Raw genomic sequence first — 16127 nt, 5'->3', positions numbered from 1 at the left:
CTTTTATGGTGTTAGGGTCGGGTCACCAGTTGGTGTTTTTGCACAGGCAGGTGTCGGTTACTGATGGAAGAGACTAAACAAAGAAACTAATCAATTGGTCAACTAAATTTCACAATGACATGCTTAATTTTGTGTAATTATTTTAAATTTAATTCTCCCTTTAACTTTGGATTATTACAATTCTACTGTAGGGATTTACACTAACAAAAAAATAGGGTGAATTTATCTCAAAATTTAATAAAATTAATAGAGTATTATAATTTTAAAAATAAAAAAATTTAGATTTAAGTATTTATCATATTTATAAAACTTTAATTTATTTAATATAGTACTTATAAGTCTGATTATTATATCTTAAATTTATCTGTTTAATAAATACGGATGAGTTTATTTCTGTGGTGATGATATTGTCTAAGTAATATGGATAAGAGAAACAATATTACAATTTTAGTGTGCTAGTTATGGCTTCATATTGTCATGAATTTATATTAATGTAGTTTAATATATATATTTATTTTAATTACATAAATATGTACTTATTTATATGATATCATTATATAATTAGATGTTACTTTTCTTTAATTAAAAGTTATCTAATCATGTGATGATATTTATATACATAAAATAAGTACATATAATTTTATTATTTAATATTATATATATAATTATTTAATTTATGATCTTAATATGATGAAAAAGCAATTATATTTTAATAGCAATTATTAAAATTGTGAAAAAATGGTTCCAAGTTAACCTAAAACTATTGTTTAATATTGAGAATACTAAACAAAAGTTGTAGGAAGCTATTTTAATTATTTTTTTCTCGTATAAATAAATAATATTATATATATAAATAATAATATATCATTATATATTTAAATAGTTAAAAATTAAAAATAAAATAACATTCAATCGTATAATAATACATTGTTATTTATACACAAAATTAAACATAATCTTAAATAATTAAAATTTTAAAATTTACAAATCATTAAATTTATTGGATTTTGTAATAATAACATTTATCATATATTATTATTATTATTATATAATCTTAGAAAAAGTCTTCCCAAAAACTCAACAATCCAGTTGGTCTACCCCAAACTGAGAAAACCCCACCTAACTTCCGAAATGCGGGGACGCCGGCGTCTGTGTTCTCGCCACACCGATATTTTGGAGTCCGACAGCGAGCCCGAATCTGAAACTATGCATTGCATATCCTGCAAGGAGGAATACGGGACACGTGACGCGGGCACGTGCAAGGAGTGTTACGAGGAGGCGAGCGAGACCGAGGAGGAGCTCAAGCGAGAGATCGAAGATCTTAAAGCTAAAGTTGCCTTTTTAAGATTTTGGTCTCCGCTTGATCACCATGTTAGGTCCCACAATGGACCTTGTTTCACCGATGTTGTTTTGGTCGCCACCTCCGTGGATGGCTCCTCTGGCCTCTCCGTTCCCATCCCCGCCCATAAAGCCGTTTTGGTGAGTACCCCGAAATTGTTTTTTTCTTTACTTGTTGCTGGATATTTTTAACTGGTAGCAGAAGTTACGGTGAATTCTGTTGGTTTTGATGGATGATAGTGCTTTGATTTGTGCGAGAAAGTGAAGTTGGTAGTCAGTATTGTTCACTTAGTTGGTTAGGTTTCGTTTTGTTGTAAGAGAGGTTTTGAGATCAAAACTTGTTCGTATAGTAGTTGACGAGAACTTAGATTGAATTTTGGAGGGCTTGGATTAAATTTGGAATTGGGGAGTGAGGGTGATAAATATTTGATAACTTGTGGAAATGATGGAATTGTTCATCTGTAATCTGCAGATCGGAATCTAGCTGTGGTTGATTGAGTTGCCTTGTAAGTGTGGCCAAATGAAAATTTCAAGTTGATGAGATATGGGGAAAACATACAAGGATATGCATAAATTAATTGGTTGTAATATGAAATGCTTATTTGGTTTCTCTGCTTGTGGAACTGGGGTTGAGGTCCATAAGTGGCAAATACCTTTATGTCATTATTATTGGAAAAACTAATAATGTTGTCTGATAATTCTACTTGGTTGAATCTGGCTAAGTTTCATCCATTTCCATGTATCAAAGAGGAGTATACTGCACATCTTGTGTGTCTGTGTGCATATTATTATGGGTGTCATGGATGAATTCAGCAGAGCATGAAGTTGTGAGCACCTCAAATATGATTCCACCTAACATTGAGGGTGTATGTGTGTTTGTACGCACAATTTTTAGCATGTATTCCTGTATAACTGGCCTTTCTAGGCACTTGATAGATGATCACTTATTATTTCTTTGAAATGTATTCAGGTGAGCCGATCTCCAGTGTTCAAAGCCATGCTAGAGAATGAGATGGAGGAAAGCCGGAGTGGCACTATAAAGATCAGTGATGTGACATATGATGCACTTCGTACATTTGTCAACTATTTGTACACTGCAGAAGCATGCCTTGATGAGCAAATGGCCTATGACCTTTTAGAACTGGCTGAAAAATACCAGGTCAAGCACCTTAAAGCATACTGTGAGAAGTTCCTGGTATCCAAGTTGAATTGGGATAATTCTGTCATGAGCTATGCTTTTGCACACCAGCATAATGCTAAACAACTGCTTGATGCATCTTTGTCATTGATCACTGACAACATGGACAAGCTTAACCAACAGGATGAGTACATAGAGCTTGTTGAAAAGGACCCCCGCCTTGTGGTAGAGATCTATGAAGCTTACCTCTCCAAACAGGTGAATACTGCAGCCCATAAGGATTCTTCCAGGAAGTAATGTGAGTATAGTTTTCTTCTTGTGCTGATTTGAACAGGATTATTCTTTTTGTGGGGGGATAAGATATGAGTTATTGATTAGTGTTTACTGGTTATGGAGTCTCTTGATGTAGATGGAGATGATTTAAACAAACTAAAATATTAGTTAATTGGTGAGTTCAGTAGTGGTTCTTGACTATATTAATGGGCATGTGAAAGTTTTATAAAACATCCAAGTTACTGGTGGCAAAATTTGAAACCGTAAAATGTTTTGGAGTTATAGAAATCTTCTAGTGTTATCTTTTGTGTACCAAATATTTTTGCCCTTTCTTGTACCTTCTCTCATTATCTTATTAAAGAAAGTTTCAGAGCATCAGAATACATGTAAATGTCGATAGTTTATCATTCTAAATTCATTTCACGGTTGAGCTACCAAAATTGTAAAATCATTAGGTGTTGTTGACTAGCTTAGAATTCATTAATTGATCTTCCTGAAAATTTCTTTAAAGTAATCAAAACAACATTGCTTGCTGATCTTGGTTCTGTTGAGATTTGTTGCCTGGAAATTTCAAAATGGTTCTAGCATATGTAGACATGTCAAAGTGGTCTGGCTTAGGCCCTTTTTTTGCCACGGTTGCAGGGGCACTGCCCGCAAATTGTGAGCCGTGGCGGGGACCTTAAGGTCTAGCCCACAGGTAGGGTTCGGTTTATATATATCAAAGCTTGAGCTCGTGGAAATCAAGCTCGTGGAAGTCAAGCTTGAACTCGGCTCGGCTCGTTTCGAGCTTGAGTTTAAAACAACGTCGTTTTAATACATATTGGTCAATACAACGTCGTTTTGTATTAAAATTTTTAATTGAAAAATTTACCGAATAGCTCGAGCTCGACCAATCTTTTATAAGGTTGGCTCATTTCAGGTTTGTTCAAACCGAACACGAGCTCGAACAGGCTTGATTCGGGTCCAGCCCTACCCACAGGTTTGCTTGGCACGTCTGGAAAATTTTTTAAAAAAATTTAATTGTCATTGGGTGCAAGGAGCCATTGCCCAATGGCTCGCCTCCCCAGCCCAACAAATATATAGTCGTTGCACTTTTTTTTTTTTTAATTTACTATAAATTCCTCCTTCAAAATTCATAATTTCACACAACAATTCATTCACCACTCTTTTCAATTCGCTCGTCTGAATCTCAATTTTTCTACATCATTCCCAATTTCCCAAACTAATTTATTTTTATTTCTTTTTAATATTTTGTCAATTATTATGTATTTTTTTCATTCATATCAAATTAAATCCAATATCGAATGAGGTTAAACCATTTTAATTATGAAAAAAATCAATATTTCAATGAAGAATTTTAGTTACAGAAGCGTGCAACTGCAACACCATAGCTGGGAAAGAAGGAAATAAAAAATCAATGGTGTAGGAGCATTTCTATCGAATTGAAAAAAAAAAACTATAAATGGTAATTGGTTCGATGGACAATGTGCAAAAACAATATTCATGTTTAGCATGCGTGAGTTCGGGGGCACTAGATATTTCCATCATTATACAAATGAACATTGTAAAAAAATGCTACTAATTCTTGAGAGGGTAATGACAAATTGTCTTACCAAGATCAAGATTAGTTTGTGGATCTTTTTCAGGCAGTCCATTTGGTTCTATCATGGGGAAAAATGTCAAACTTCATGTACAATCAATAAATAATAAGAGATACTATATGGTCAGGTACCTTGTCGCCTCTAATCAACATTTTTCTTATGTTAAGAATATTATATTAAATTGAATTATGCAAAACATTGTGCATCTTGCATTTAAAAAAATTCTCAAATCAATATTAAGATTTGATATGCTTAAAAATTACGAATGAATAAAAATAAAAACTATAAATAAACTCAGAGATTTATAAATATTTGAAAATTAAGAGTTCCGATATATTTGTATAATTGCTCATTTTATTATATATTCTATTGACAATTATGCAAAAACACTAGTGTATTTTAAGTGTTAGAATATCATCATATTGGTGTGATCTTTAATACAATATTAGTTTACATATTGTATGAATATAAAATAAATAAATCTATTTTTTATTACATTTGATGATGCAAAATCTAACGATAAAATTATTAAATTAATAGTGAAACATTTAAGTTTGTCATTTGATGGTAAATTATTTCATGTTAAATGGGTTTGCCATATAATGAATTTAATAGCAAAAAAATGTAAACATTCAAGATGTGTTTGTGGTTTTATCTTGTGAAAATGTAAGCAACTGATAGATTTAAGTATGAATTTTGTTAAGTTTTTGAATTATATTAATATTGATTATTTTTTTCTGAAATTATGAATGAAAATAAAAATTTTGATATTTTTGCATAGTAAAAAACAAATAAAAAAAACTTGTATTATGTATTATACCATATCACGTGTTTTAATAACACATTCAATGTTTTCTATCATTGAACATCTTAAATAAAATAATTGATGATCAAACTTATACTTAAATATTGTTGAGAGTATTATGTGCATAAAAGAGTGGGTGATTATAAATTTCAAGTTACAAAATCGAATAGCCAAAAATATTTTTAAAGAGTTCAAGAATTTAGATTTTGAATATGAGCAAAGAAAATATAGATATACATTGATTCTTGTAAGTTTTATGATTGAGTTTATTTGTTTAGGTATGATTTATTTTATTTTTGTATCACGTAACCACTATTTTTCTCTGTGATAAATGAGTCATTTTCAATAAAATTTTAAAGGTATTGTCCTTGTTTCAATTAACTTGAAAAGGGTTTTAAATTATTAATTTCAAAAATTAAAAAAAAAATGAACAATGCTATGTATACCTATTTTTGATACATAGTGATGTATCATCATGCAATTAGGTGATTTTAAAATATGTGTCACTATATGATAAAAAAATATCCAATCACATGATAACACTTCATCTGTGTACACAAAGTATATATAAAAAATAGGTACATATAATTTTATTGAAAAAAAATATATGATTATATTTTTACAATACGGCGTTCATATTGAATATGAATATATATAATAATAAAACTATGTGATAATTTTTATTTATAATTTTATGTATAAATAATAATATATTATTATATAATTAAGTATTATTTTATATTTAATTTTTAATTATTTAATTATAATATAAAATATCATTATTTATATATAAAATTATATATATAATATTTCCCTTATATGCTACCAATATTTTTCCCAACCCATGAACTTCACTCGCGGAATAAAAAGTTATAAATTGAAGCAATTATTTTCTGTTCTTGTATCATCTAAGCTTATTGATAACTTAACTCAGGCGCCGTACTGTAAAAATATCAGACCTGCACCCGCCAATCCACCATATTGTCCTGTGACCTGTTCCTCGTATTTCTATGTAGGTTATAACGGGACCATATCACATTTAATTTCTTTTGTGAATCATGGCATGCCATCATGCAATCTACAGAGAAATAACTTCAGTGGTTCAATGGTTAATTGGCTATTTGCTTGGATGTTTGGGTCACGCATCCTGGGTAACCTTAGACCAGCAGTAAGGTAGCCAGACCAGAACACTCAACTTAATTTCAATGTATTACATTTCAACATTCCTCAATTGAACAATCCAAGTTAAAGAAGACGATGTATTGCAGCTCTTGCAGAAACTATCCAGATGACGGGGGCTTGTGCAATGACTGCTACGTCAAGACCGGAGAAATCGTTGAGGAGTTGCTACGAGAGATCGAAGGGCTTAAAGCCAAAATTGCTTTCTTACGGTTTTCGTCTCCACTCGATCACCGCAATCACCCATATTACACCGACATCGTTTTGCACGCCGCTTCCGAGGACAAACCTTCTGTCCCCGCTCACAAAGCCGTTTTGGTGAGTACCCACCACGCCACCCATTTGTCTTGGTTGATGAATTACGTTGCATTCTTATAAATTGTTTTCAATAACTGGATATTTATACATTGATTAGTTAATTTAAAGATATTTAAATAGAAAGATTCGCGAGAATGATAACTGATTTTTCAGCATCATGGTAAAAAATTATGCCTGGCGGATCGAATCACTGGATCATATTTGTGCTGTATTTGTTTAGATTTTGAGTCAGAGATTTTCTTTCTAATTCAATTTGAATTAAAATCGTATAAAAAATTTTCAACTTTAATCTAATATTTTATTGTTTAAATTGATTCGAAACAACCTAAATTGAGTCAAAATTGTTTATTATTTTTACTCTCTTACATATTTTTAATTTTTTCACTAGATCACCTCAAATTACTGTTAATAAAACATACAATATAATGTTTTATCTTATTTATAAATGTTCTAAAAATTATTTATCTAGATTTTTAAAACATCAATAATTTTTTTAACCTGATCACATTCTTGTTGCCATAAAATAAAATAAAATATTTAAATAAAAATAAAAACTAAAAAAAGTAATTATTATTATATAAATAAATAATTATATACAAATGATGGGGATTTCAACTGTTATTAATATTTGTTATTCAATATTTCTTTAATTTATTTTTAATAAATTTTACTAAAGTAATATTTCTTTAAACATTTATGTCAATTCAGATAACTTTCGTGTAAGCTCTAACATGACATTATTTAGTTTTGAGACATATTAAATTGACTCGAAATAAATTTTGTGTAAAAAAAACTTAATCTTAATTTTATTTTATTTTTTATATCGTATCGAATTAACAAATTGTGTTGAAAATTGTCTAACAAAACCTTACAAAGCGTTAGATAATTTTATGCATAATTCACAGCCGAAAGCTAAGCGGATCTTCGTCATTGTTTTTCAATCCAATCCTGATCTTTTTATCAAATTCACCAGGTGAATCGCTCGCCAGTGTTCAAAGCCATGCTAGAGAATGAGATGGCAGAGAAGCGGAGTGGCACCATTAAGATCAGTGATGTATCACATGATGTTCTCTGTGAATTTGTCAACTACATTTACACTGCTGAAGTATGTCTTGATGAGCAAATGGCCTGTGAACTTTTAGAATTGGCTGAAAAATACGACATAAAGCATCTTAAAGCGTACTGTGAGAAGTTCCTTGTATCAAAGCTGAACTGGGAAAATTCAATCATGAACTACGTATTCGCACACCAGCTGAATGCGAAGCATCTGCTTCGTGCAGCTTTATCATTGATAACCGACAACATGAGCGATTTCACTAAAAGGGAAGAGTATATGGAGCTTGTTGAAAACAACCCCCGACTTCTTGTGGAAATCTACGAAGTTTACCTCTGCAAACAGGACAGTGCTGCAGCCCAAAATCCTTTCCACAGCGAGTCACCATAAGCAAGTCTTGGTTTTCTTGGTGTGATGATCTGAAGCAAAAAATATTCTTTTTCTGAGATGGGGTATATACTTAACGTTACATCTGATGGGACACTATATCAAATAAGAAAAACAAATGTTGTGTGATAAAATTCCACAGCATAAAATTTGTATATGAAAGAACTCTCTATTTGCTTCTTTGTTTTCATACAAAAGAGTTGTTTTATTGTGTTTGTGTTGTCAAACTTCTCCTTTCTCAAATGCACAGAATTGACAACAGAGTGGTGAAGCTATACGAGTTGCATGCAATGATAAACAATGTTATTTATTTACAGATCAGTTCAAAACACAAATAAAAACTCTTCATCCAAGAAACAATATGAAAGACAAATCTTAACAATTCTATGATTCACTGGAACACTTTTCCATTTTTGTTTGCTATAAATACGAAATATCTATTATGACACCATTTTCTCATATTTTAAAGGGATAATATGATTTGTAACTTTCATTTTAGTTATTAAATTCAATGTACTAAGATTTAAATATATCTCTAACATAATTTACTTAATTAACTTTCTCTTTTGTCTTATATATAAATAAAATATTGTATAAATGTAAAAGGGAATCTTTAAAACATTTACAATGATTTCGTCAAATTTTAACTAGAATATTCAATAACATAATAGTAAATGTAGATGTTCAAACAATAAGTTGAACCATTATAAAAACGTTTTTGTTTCTTCAACGTTCATATGAAACTTTATTAAAATTCTTATCACCATTGCATACTATGCAAGATCAAACCACTGGTTTTGAGTACTTCTTGTTGTTGCACATTTTTGCTTCAACAATTTCATGCTAAAAAAATGGGCTTTTAAAAGGCTCTTCCTAACTTTCTAATAAAAAATACATTTCCTCCAATCGATCTTTGAAAAAACATCATTCCTATAACAAACCCTATCAACATGTTAATTTCTAACAATTGTAGATAGAAGATATTGTTTATGAGTTCTATCAACACTCAACTCATTTGTAAATTATCAAGGTATTTCTATTTTAAAACATGGCAAACCCTAGAATATACTTAGAAGTTACACTCAAAACAAACAACTCAAAATACATAAACAAAAAACCCAAAAGCATAATACACACAATTCTCAAACACCCACCTTCTGAATAGCTGATAAAGAAAATGTTCCAATATTGTAAATAAAACACTTATTCAAGAAAAATTGGAAAACTCTCTAGAAGAATCAATAAAAATGTAGAAAATTCAAAAGTTTTGAAGAGCTTGGTTGGATAGAAGTTATAGGTTTCCAGAGAAGTTCAAGAGTTCAAAGGCTTGTATGTTTTAAGGTATGGAGGATGTTGAAGTATGGGTTTGAAGTGTTTTATAGATAGATTGGGATTGAGTGAGAAACAATCTTAATAGTTCAAGTTAAGTTGATGTGGTATGGTACACAAATTGTACCCAAAAAAAAATTATGGCAATTTGAACCACCACGATAGACATACAACAACATACGTAATGCATTAAATAAAGACGTCACTTTCACAAACATATTGCAAAGCAAAAAATTTTGGTCATTTATGTGTTATTCGTCCATGTTGAAAAGTAAAGAGTTTGTACAGTTTTACATACACTTCAAAAACTATAAACAATTTGTTGTGTAGTTAAACTCCTCTTTAATCAAACTCATAGAATTAACACTAAAGAGACGACTAACTATATCAGTTATATATAACAACTAACCATGTCACCTATTTGTAGGTCAGTTTAAAACGTAAACAGAAACTCCTTAACCTAAAAATAGTATGAAGGATAAATTTTGACAATCTAATTATTCATTGAAACACTTTCAAACTTTATTTTATAATTACAAGATAATTATCATGACACTATTTTTTCTTATTTTAATGAAACACTTTCAAATTTTATCTTGTAATTACAAGGTAACTATAATGACACCATTTTCACTTATTTTAAAGGAAAGAAAATTACTATTTTACACCCAAACAATGTCAAAATGACAAGTTATCACTCTTAAAATCAAAAAATAACAATTGTTCATGTTCCATCAAACACTACTAGTGAAATTAGTTAATTTTTGGGATGATAAACTAAAATACAAAAATAGTCTTCATTACTTATAATATTTATTAAAGATAAATAACATTTTACTCTTAACCTTTAATAAATATTTTTCCACCTTTATTTTATAAAAAATTAAAATCTAAAATCTAAAACACCAAGGATAAAATATTGCCAATGATGGATAAAATCGCACAAGTTTGATAAGATTTCAACAGAATCACATCATTTTGATATGATTTTGACATAATTGCATTAAAATGATGTAAATTCAATATAATCGCATAATTTTGGTATGATTCCAACTCAATTCTAACCCTAATTTCAATTATAATTAATGTGATTACAAATTTAAGACTAATTAGAATTAGGATTAAGGTTTTTTTAATTGAAGATGGTGATAAACTTCAAGATTAGGAAGAGAATATGTCATTTATTTATACTTTGAGGGTGTAAGTGATATTAATCTAACCATATTTTTATATTTTGTATAATGGTGAATATAATTTGAACTATTAAAACTAGCAAAAAAATGGAAAATAAAAATATCCCCTTTCCTTTTTTAATTTTAGTGAGAAGTTGTCATAAGTCGGGTGAGAAACAATCGTTCACCCTTTAAGAGAATAACATGATCTATAACTTTCATTCTATGCGACTATATTCAATATACTAGAACTTAAACATAACTTTAATATGATTTACTTAATTTACCTTCCTCTCATCATATAAATAAAAACATTCTTATTTTCTCTATAGTTCATATGAGACTTTAATAAAATTTTGATCACCATCATTTATCTGTACAAAATCACACCACTGATTTTGCGTACTTTTCGTTGATGCAATTTTTCGCATCAACACATTGGATTGTCTGTACCAACAATTACAATTTCAATCTATTTATTACACTCTCAAAACAAAGTTGAGGCAATTACAGCAACGAATTTGACAAGGTTTATTCTCATTTACCATATTATTATATATTTAGCTATATTGTTAATCTGTTATCAAAGCAACAGTTGCAGCTATATCCCTAGGCAAAGGATATTCGACTTACTCCCATCACATTCGTTTCTCGCAGATCAAAATCTTCCAGCTCGCATGGGGACCTTCACCAGTTTCATGCACTGCTGGTGTCCACCCCATGGCAACTGCTATTTCTTGAAGCTCAAGAATAACAGATTCCAAGTCTCTTATATAAACATGTCCACCAGGTCGCAGCATCCGATCCATCTCAAGCATGATAACTGAAATATTACATCTGCACCACCCACACAAGTTTTTAAGAAACATATGTATGCAATACCTTAAGCCATGCTGTTTCAAGCAGTGAGTAAAACAAATTAGAAAGATAGTTACTTATTCCTGTTCTGCTCAACAGTAAAGAGACCTGCTGCATGCAATAGGTCATATGTTCTGGGGTAAGTATCAAATGGCTCACACCTGGTAAAGAATAGTTTATTTGATTTAGATGTAATGATGGTAAATGAAATATACAAAAAAATGCCGTAAATTGATCATGCATGAAGTAATAAAAAATAAAAACGCAAAGAGTTAAATGTGTATCATCCATACCAGTCATGCATAACACCAATAAGTCCACGATCGTATAAAACAGGCAGGGTGTTGAAACCACTAATAGGTACAACATTCATAACCCAGCAATCAATCTGTACATCATGTAAAGCTGCTGCAAACCTGTATACAGTCGAAATAACCAACAAATTACACATGTTTCATCTGAAGATGTAAAATCCAAGGCGATGCCTTGGCTACTGTTCCATCTGTTATGCACTAAAGTATGTCATGCAGATAAAAGCAACTCAAAAGGTAAAACCTTCTAGCATCCAGTTAATGCTGAGTTATTTTTGTCCACATGAATTTTGTTTACTTCAGATTTGAAACAGAAAACCTATGCACTGCAAAGCGCTATCTAATCATTTTATGGTCTCTGAAAAAATTAGTTCAAAACAACCAATACTGTAAATATGATACCCTCCAAGTCCAGCCCTCATGTCCATCACATTTCGGAGTTTCATCTCTTTCCAGCGGAAAGCACGAACATAACTGACTATTATGTCATTCCAATATTTTGATTCAGCCCTATAGATTTCCTTTCTGGATATGTCAGCATCCATTTTTATGCTTTGGAGTCTGTCTGGTGGATGATGAAGACGTGCAGGCCATGTAGTAATATTAGCTCCATAACTATTCTCTGGCAACGGTGTGATGCATGCTCTTAATCCAACATACCTACAGAAAAGAACAAAACATGGCTTGTAAATTGTGTCTTTTAATCTATCTCTTATTTGGATGAGGAAATTCTACAGATGCTCTTATGGGACACCAAAATTAGTTGAAGCATTAGTATGTCCAAACAGACAAACTTCACAAGAAATTATGCTTGATTTTAACATGCATACATATAGGATAATTGCATATAGTTATACGTAACACTACTGTTAACTTTCCACAATATTTTGACCACGTTACAACATTGTCCACAACTTCTCTCCTCCAACTGCCTCAAAACTTATAAGCAGAAGTTTAAACTTAATACATTCAAATTTCTACCCTACTCTAAAGATATGCAGAAACAGGTCTAGAATTTAAAATGTCCAATATGATTCGTAGGAACATATGTTATGCCACTTAAGAAAGTGAACCTAAAGGTGCAAAACAGAGCATACCAAACATTGTCTGGATAATTATTAGAATCACAAATTGGAGGCTGCACTCCAGCAGAACGGCTGAAATAGCAACTATTGTTTAATGGCTTCCTCCATACAGCAATATATCCATCCTTCTTTACAAGTTCCCAGCAAATCCGAGTAGCAAGGTCCACCATTTCTGTGCATAGATGAACCATAATAAAATTCAAGTGATAGAAAGGCTCAATTCTCATCTTTAAGATGATGAGGGTGCTACTGACAGAGGGAGAACCTTCCACTATCTCCAGAGAATGTAAACTTTGAAAATTAGGCAACTCTAGAACAAAAAATGTCAAAAAAGCAACCAATTGTGAATTACATATAAACATGTCATTTGCATAAAGAAATACCTTTCCATTTCTCTCCTAGAATCTCTTCATCTTTGTCTCGAGGTTCCACTGCCCAAGCAAAATATCCTCCAGCCCTAAGCATCCTGTTGGCCTCAAGAAGTAAAATTCCACCTTCATCATAGAACAAAGAGAGAAAGGATCATCAATACATAAGAACCTTAGCAAAGACTGTAATATTAACAGTTTAAAATATGTTATTTGTGAACATGAGATAAAACTGTCAGTAAGTTGAAATTATCAAATATATACAGAAATATGTCTTGATGCTGATCTGAGACTTCAACTGAAAAAGATATCTTTAGTACTACGATACATCAATTAAAGAGGGTATACCATCATGAGTCCAATTAACTCGACATCTTGAGCAATGTATCAAGTCAAAAGCCTGGCTTGGATACAACAAGCGCTGTCTGGCAAATACTGCTACCATGGCTGGCACACCACGCTCTAATGCAAACTGAATTTGGTTCTCATGTAGATCATTTAATGCTATTGACAGAGTTGTTACATTGCGTTGCATCAGATAGGCAGCAAAACTTGCCAATCCACAATCAACATCTAAGGCAACTCGAGTGTGGCAGCCAAATGCAATTTCAGGAACCATCTATACAACAAAGTGAAGAGACCACACTCAGCATCAGCATCATGCAGATGCCAAATACTAACATCCAGATGGAATTTAATAGACATAGCGAACCTGTGAAATCTGTTCCAAATACTTATCAGCTCCCATTGGGAACTGTGCTTCACCTCCCCGAAAAATGAACTTATCATTCTTTACTTTTATCCAATCGTGTCCTCTTTTACCTTCAACCAGACGGGTTTTGGGCACATTACTAAGCCACACCTTTTATAATCAATTTTCATAGTTAGCCAGAACAAAAACAAAAAACTCCACCGAAAGAAAATAAATTCCACAAGAACAACAGCTATTATAGCATATCTTTTAGGAACAACATAGTCAATAGGAGAAGCAAAATGATTTGCAGAAACCAGCTTCTGGTCTTATTCTCATAACTATGCTTGCCAAATTTTGATAATCCACCTAAAAAATAACAAACTTGAGAACATTTACAACTGAACCCTAACAAGCAACACTAGAAACCAAATTTGCCTTCAGTAACTTACCTGATCTCGACTCCGGGGCCACGGAATCGGAGCCTTGTACCCTTTTGGAGGCCGCACAAGGCACTCCAGGCCCTTTTGAGGACAATGGCGTTCATATTTATCCACTCTCGTTATCTCCTGCTCATTGTCCCAACATGGTATATAATCTTTCAGACTCTCTTTGCACACTTGATATTTCCCAACACTACCCTTCTTCTTTTCTTTTTTTACCTTGGTCTTTACATCACTTTCATCCTCTGCAGTCAAATTGTCCAACTCCTCACCGACTGAATCCGCCTCTACATAAAAGTCTTCAACTTCAAAATTCCACGACATTGCCCCGGTTTCATCCACTATACCAGTCCTTAGCAGCTGAGGCAGCGGATTCTGCCTCGAAGGCGGTGGAGGCCGCGGCAGAGGAGGCAGTGAGACATGCGGTGGAGAATGAAGGGGAATGGAGAATGTGGTTGTTGTGGTGGTGGAGGAGAAGAAGAAGAAATGGTGGGTAAATAAGAGAAAAGGGAGTGAGAGGAGGGCCAAAGCTGTACATTTGATAAAGTTTGGGGAGGTCAGAAAATCTGCCATTGGGGTGGCTTTCATGATTGGTTCTCGGGAAACTTTGCGGGAAAAAAAAAAAGAAGGGAAAATGAAATGAAGAAGGGGGGATGGAGAGTGGCCTCGTAGAGTGTAAACAGTGGGAATTTTGCGAAAGGGACAGATAGGGAGAGTTCAGTTGAGGGTAGTTTAGTTTAGTTCTAACATGACATTGCATGTGATATAGAATTGAAGCCTCACGTTTATCTTAAACGTTGACTGGTCCTAATTCTTTAGTAAAATTTCATCAACTCATTTAAATATACACTAGTGTTATCATTAAATTATTATATAGTTAAGTAATTTTAAATTAAATATAAAATAATATTTTTAATTTTATATATACATAAAAGAAAAATACCTAAATTATGAATATATTTTTAAAAAGTTTATGAATGGTCAAAATATTGTTTGACTAAAATTATAAAAGAATTCTTAACTTATTTTTAATTTTAATTTACCTTAAACCTAAAAAAAGGATTTCATATATAAAAAAATATAAATTTAATTATTTTAAAAATATATCAAAAATTAAAATTTTAACTTATTTTGTTTAATCTGATTCATTCGATCCAAATGGGGTGAAATTTACAGGAAACAGCATTATACATGGGGAACTGTTAAAATAACAGCTGAAGTTTAAAACTCTAGTCTTTGGTGAAGACTTGATTCCTAAGGATACAGACAGACATAGTCATCTTTATTGATATCTTCCTGATTCTTTTCTTCGATTGACAGACTGTGAGGTTCTTCTTCTTGTTGGGGACTGAGCAGGCCGGAATGGGCCCAATAGGAAAGTTTTAAGCAAAGCCCAAATATGGTTTAAGGCCCAAAATGTTACCAGATTAGAAGTGTTTAATTCTTTGTCATATTTTCGGCGGGCGAAAAGATTTATTCCCACCCAAAGTTTATTGCATGTCTAATTAGTGCCTTTTAAGTATTAACAATCTAAATTTTTATCTATAAACTATTAAAATTAATATAACCAGTTAGTTTTAGAATTAAAATTGTTATTTAATTATAATATATTAAAAGGCCAAAGGACTTATTCCCACTTAAAGTATATTGTTTTCTCAAGTTTTCCTCCCTTATCTTTAAAAATCTCATACACTCACTTATAAGTAATTAAAATTAACAATTTAAAGGAAAAAATAATCATTTGATCTATAATATTCAAAATAAATTAAAATATAAT

The 16127-nt window shown here is 31.7% G+C and overlaps 3 protein-coding genes across 3 annotated transcripts; 2 read left to right on the top strand and 1 right to left on the bottom strand.

The window, feature by feature from the left end:
- The first annotated feature begins 1060 nt into the window (after nt 1-1060).
- LOC123228692 (BTB/POZ domain-containing protein At4g08455-like) lies at nt 1061-3132 on the top strand. The gene is made up of 2 exons (XM_044654164.1): nt 1061-1479; nt 2309-3132. The coding sequence occupies exons 1-2, from the start codon at nt 1132-1134 to the stop codon at nt 2771-2773; spliced, it is 813 nt and encodes a 270-aa protein (XP_044510099.1). The 5' UTR covers nt 1061-1131; the 3' UTR covers nt 2774-3132.
- Nucleotides 3133-6403: 3271 nt separating this feature from the next.
- LOC123228691 (BTB/POZ domain-containing protein At4g08455-like) lies at nt 6404-8409 on the top strand. The gene is made up of 2 exons (XM_044654163.1): nt 6404-6652; nt 7626-8409. The coding sequence occupies exons 1-2, from the start codon at nt 6413-6415 to the stop codon at nt 8094-8096; spliced, it is 711 nt and encodes a 236-aa protein (XP_044510098.1). The 5' UTR covers nt 6404-6412; the 3' UTR covers nt 8097-8409.
- A 2444-nt stretch (nt 8410-10853) lies between these two features.
- Nucleotides 10854-15080, bottom strand: LOC123229089 (probable methyltransferase PMT10). The gene is made up of 9 exons (XM_044654669.1): nt 14360-15080; nt 13929-14078; nt 13565-13835; nt 13232-13342; nt 12861-13020; nt 12166-12423; nt 11746-11868; nt 11530-11613; nt 10854-11431 (listed from the first exon to the last, which is right to left on the bottom strand). Exons 1-9 carry the CDS (start codon nt 14936-14938, stop codon nt 11233-11235), a joined length of 1935 nt encoding a protein of 644 aa, XP_044510604.1. The 5' UTR covers nt 14939-15080; the 3' UTR covers nt 10854-11232.
- Nucleotides 15081-16127: the final 1047 nt, after the last annotated feature.

This window comes from Mangifera indica, chromosome 11, assembly GCF_011075055.1.
Source record: "Mangifera indica cultivar Alphonso chromosome 11, CATAS_Mindica_2.1, whole genome shotgun sequence".
NCBI lineage: Eukaryota > Viridiplantae > Streptophyta > Magnoliopsida > Sapindales > Anacardiaceae > Mangifera > Mangifera indica.
The sequence above is the reverse complement of the archived record's forward strand: the minus strand, read 5'-3'. Positions and strand labels throughout refer to the sequence as shown.

Bases quoted from the DNA above. Each gene is read 5' to 3' on its own strand.
- LOC123228692 (XM_044654164.1), top strand. From the start codon at position 1,132: ATGCGGGGACGCCGGCGTCTGTGTTCTCGCCACACCGATATTTTGGAG. The intron at 1,480-2,308 runs GTGAGTACCCCG...AAATGTATTCAG, and splicing joins CCGCCCATAAAGCCGTTTTG to GTGAGCCGATCTCCAGTGTT.
- LOC123228691 (XM_044654163.1), top strand. From the start codon at position 6,413: ATGTATTGCAGCTCTTGCAGAAACTATCCAGATGACGGGGGCTTGTGC. The intron at 6,653-7,625 runs GTGAGTACCCAC...CAAATTCACCAG, and splicing joins CCGCTCACAAAGCCGTTTTG to GTGAATCGCTCGCCAGTGTT.
- LOC123229089 (XM_044654669.1), bottom strand. From the start codon at position 14,938: ATGAAAGCCACCCCAATGGCAGATTTTCTGACCTCCCCAAACTTTATC. The intron at 13,021-13,231 runs GTATTTCTTTAT...ATCTATGCACAG, and splicing joins TCTAGGAGAGAAATGGAAAG to AAATGGTGGACCTTGCTACT. The intron at 11,869-12,165 runs GTATCATATTTA...GACTGTATACAG, and splicing joins ATGAGGGCTGGACTTGGAGG to GTTTGCAGCAGCTTTACATG.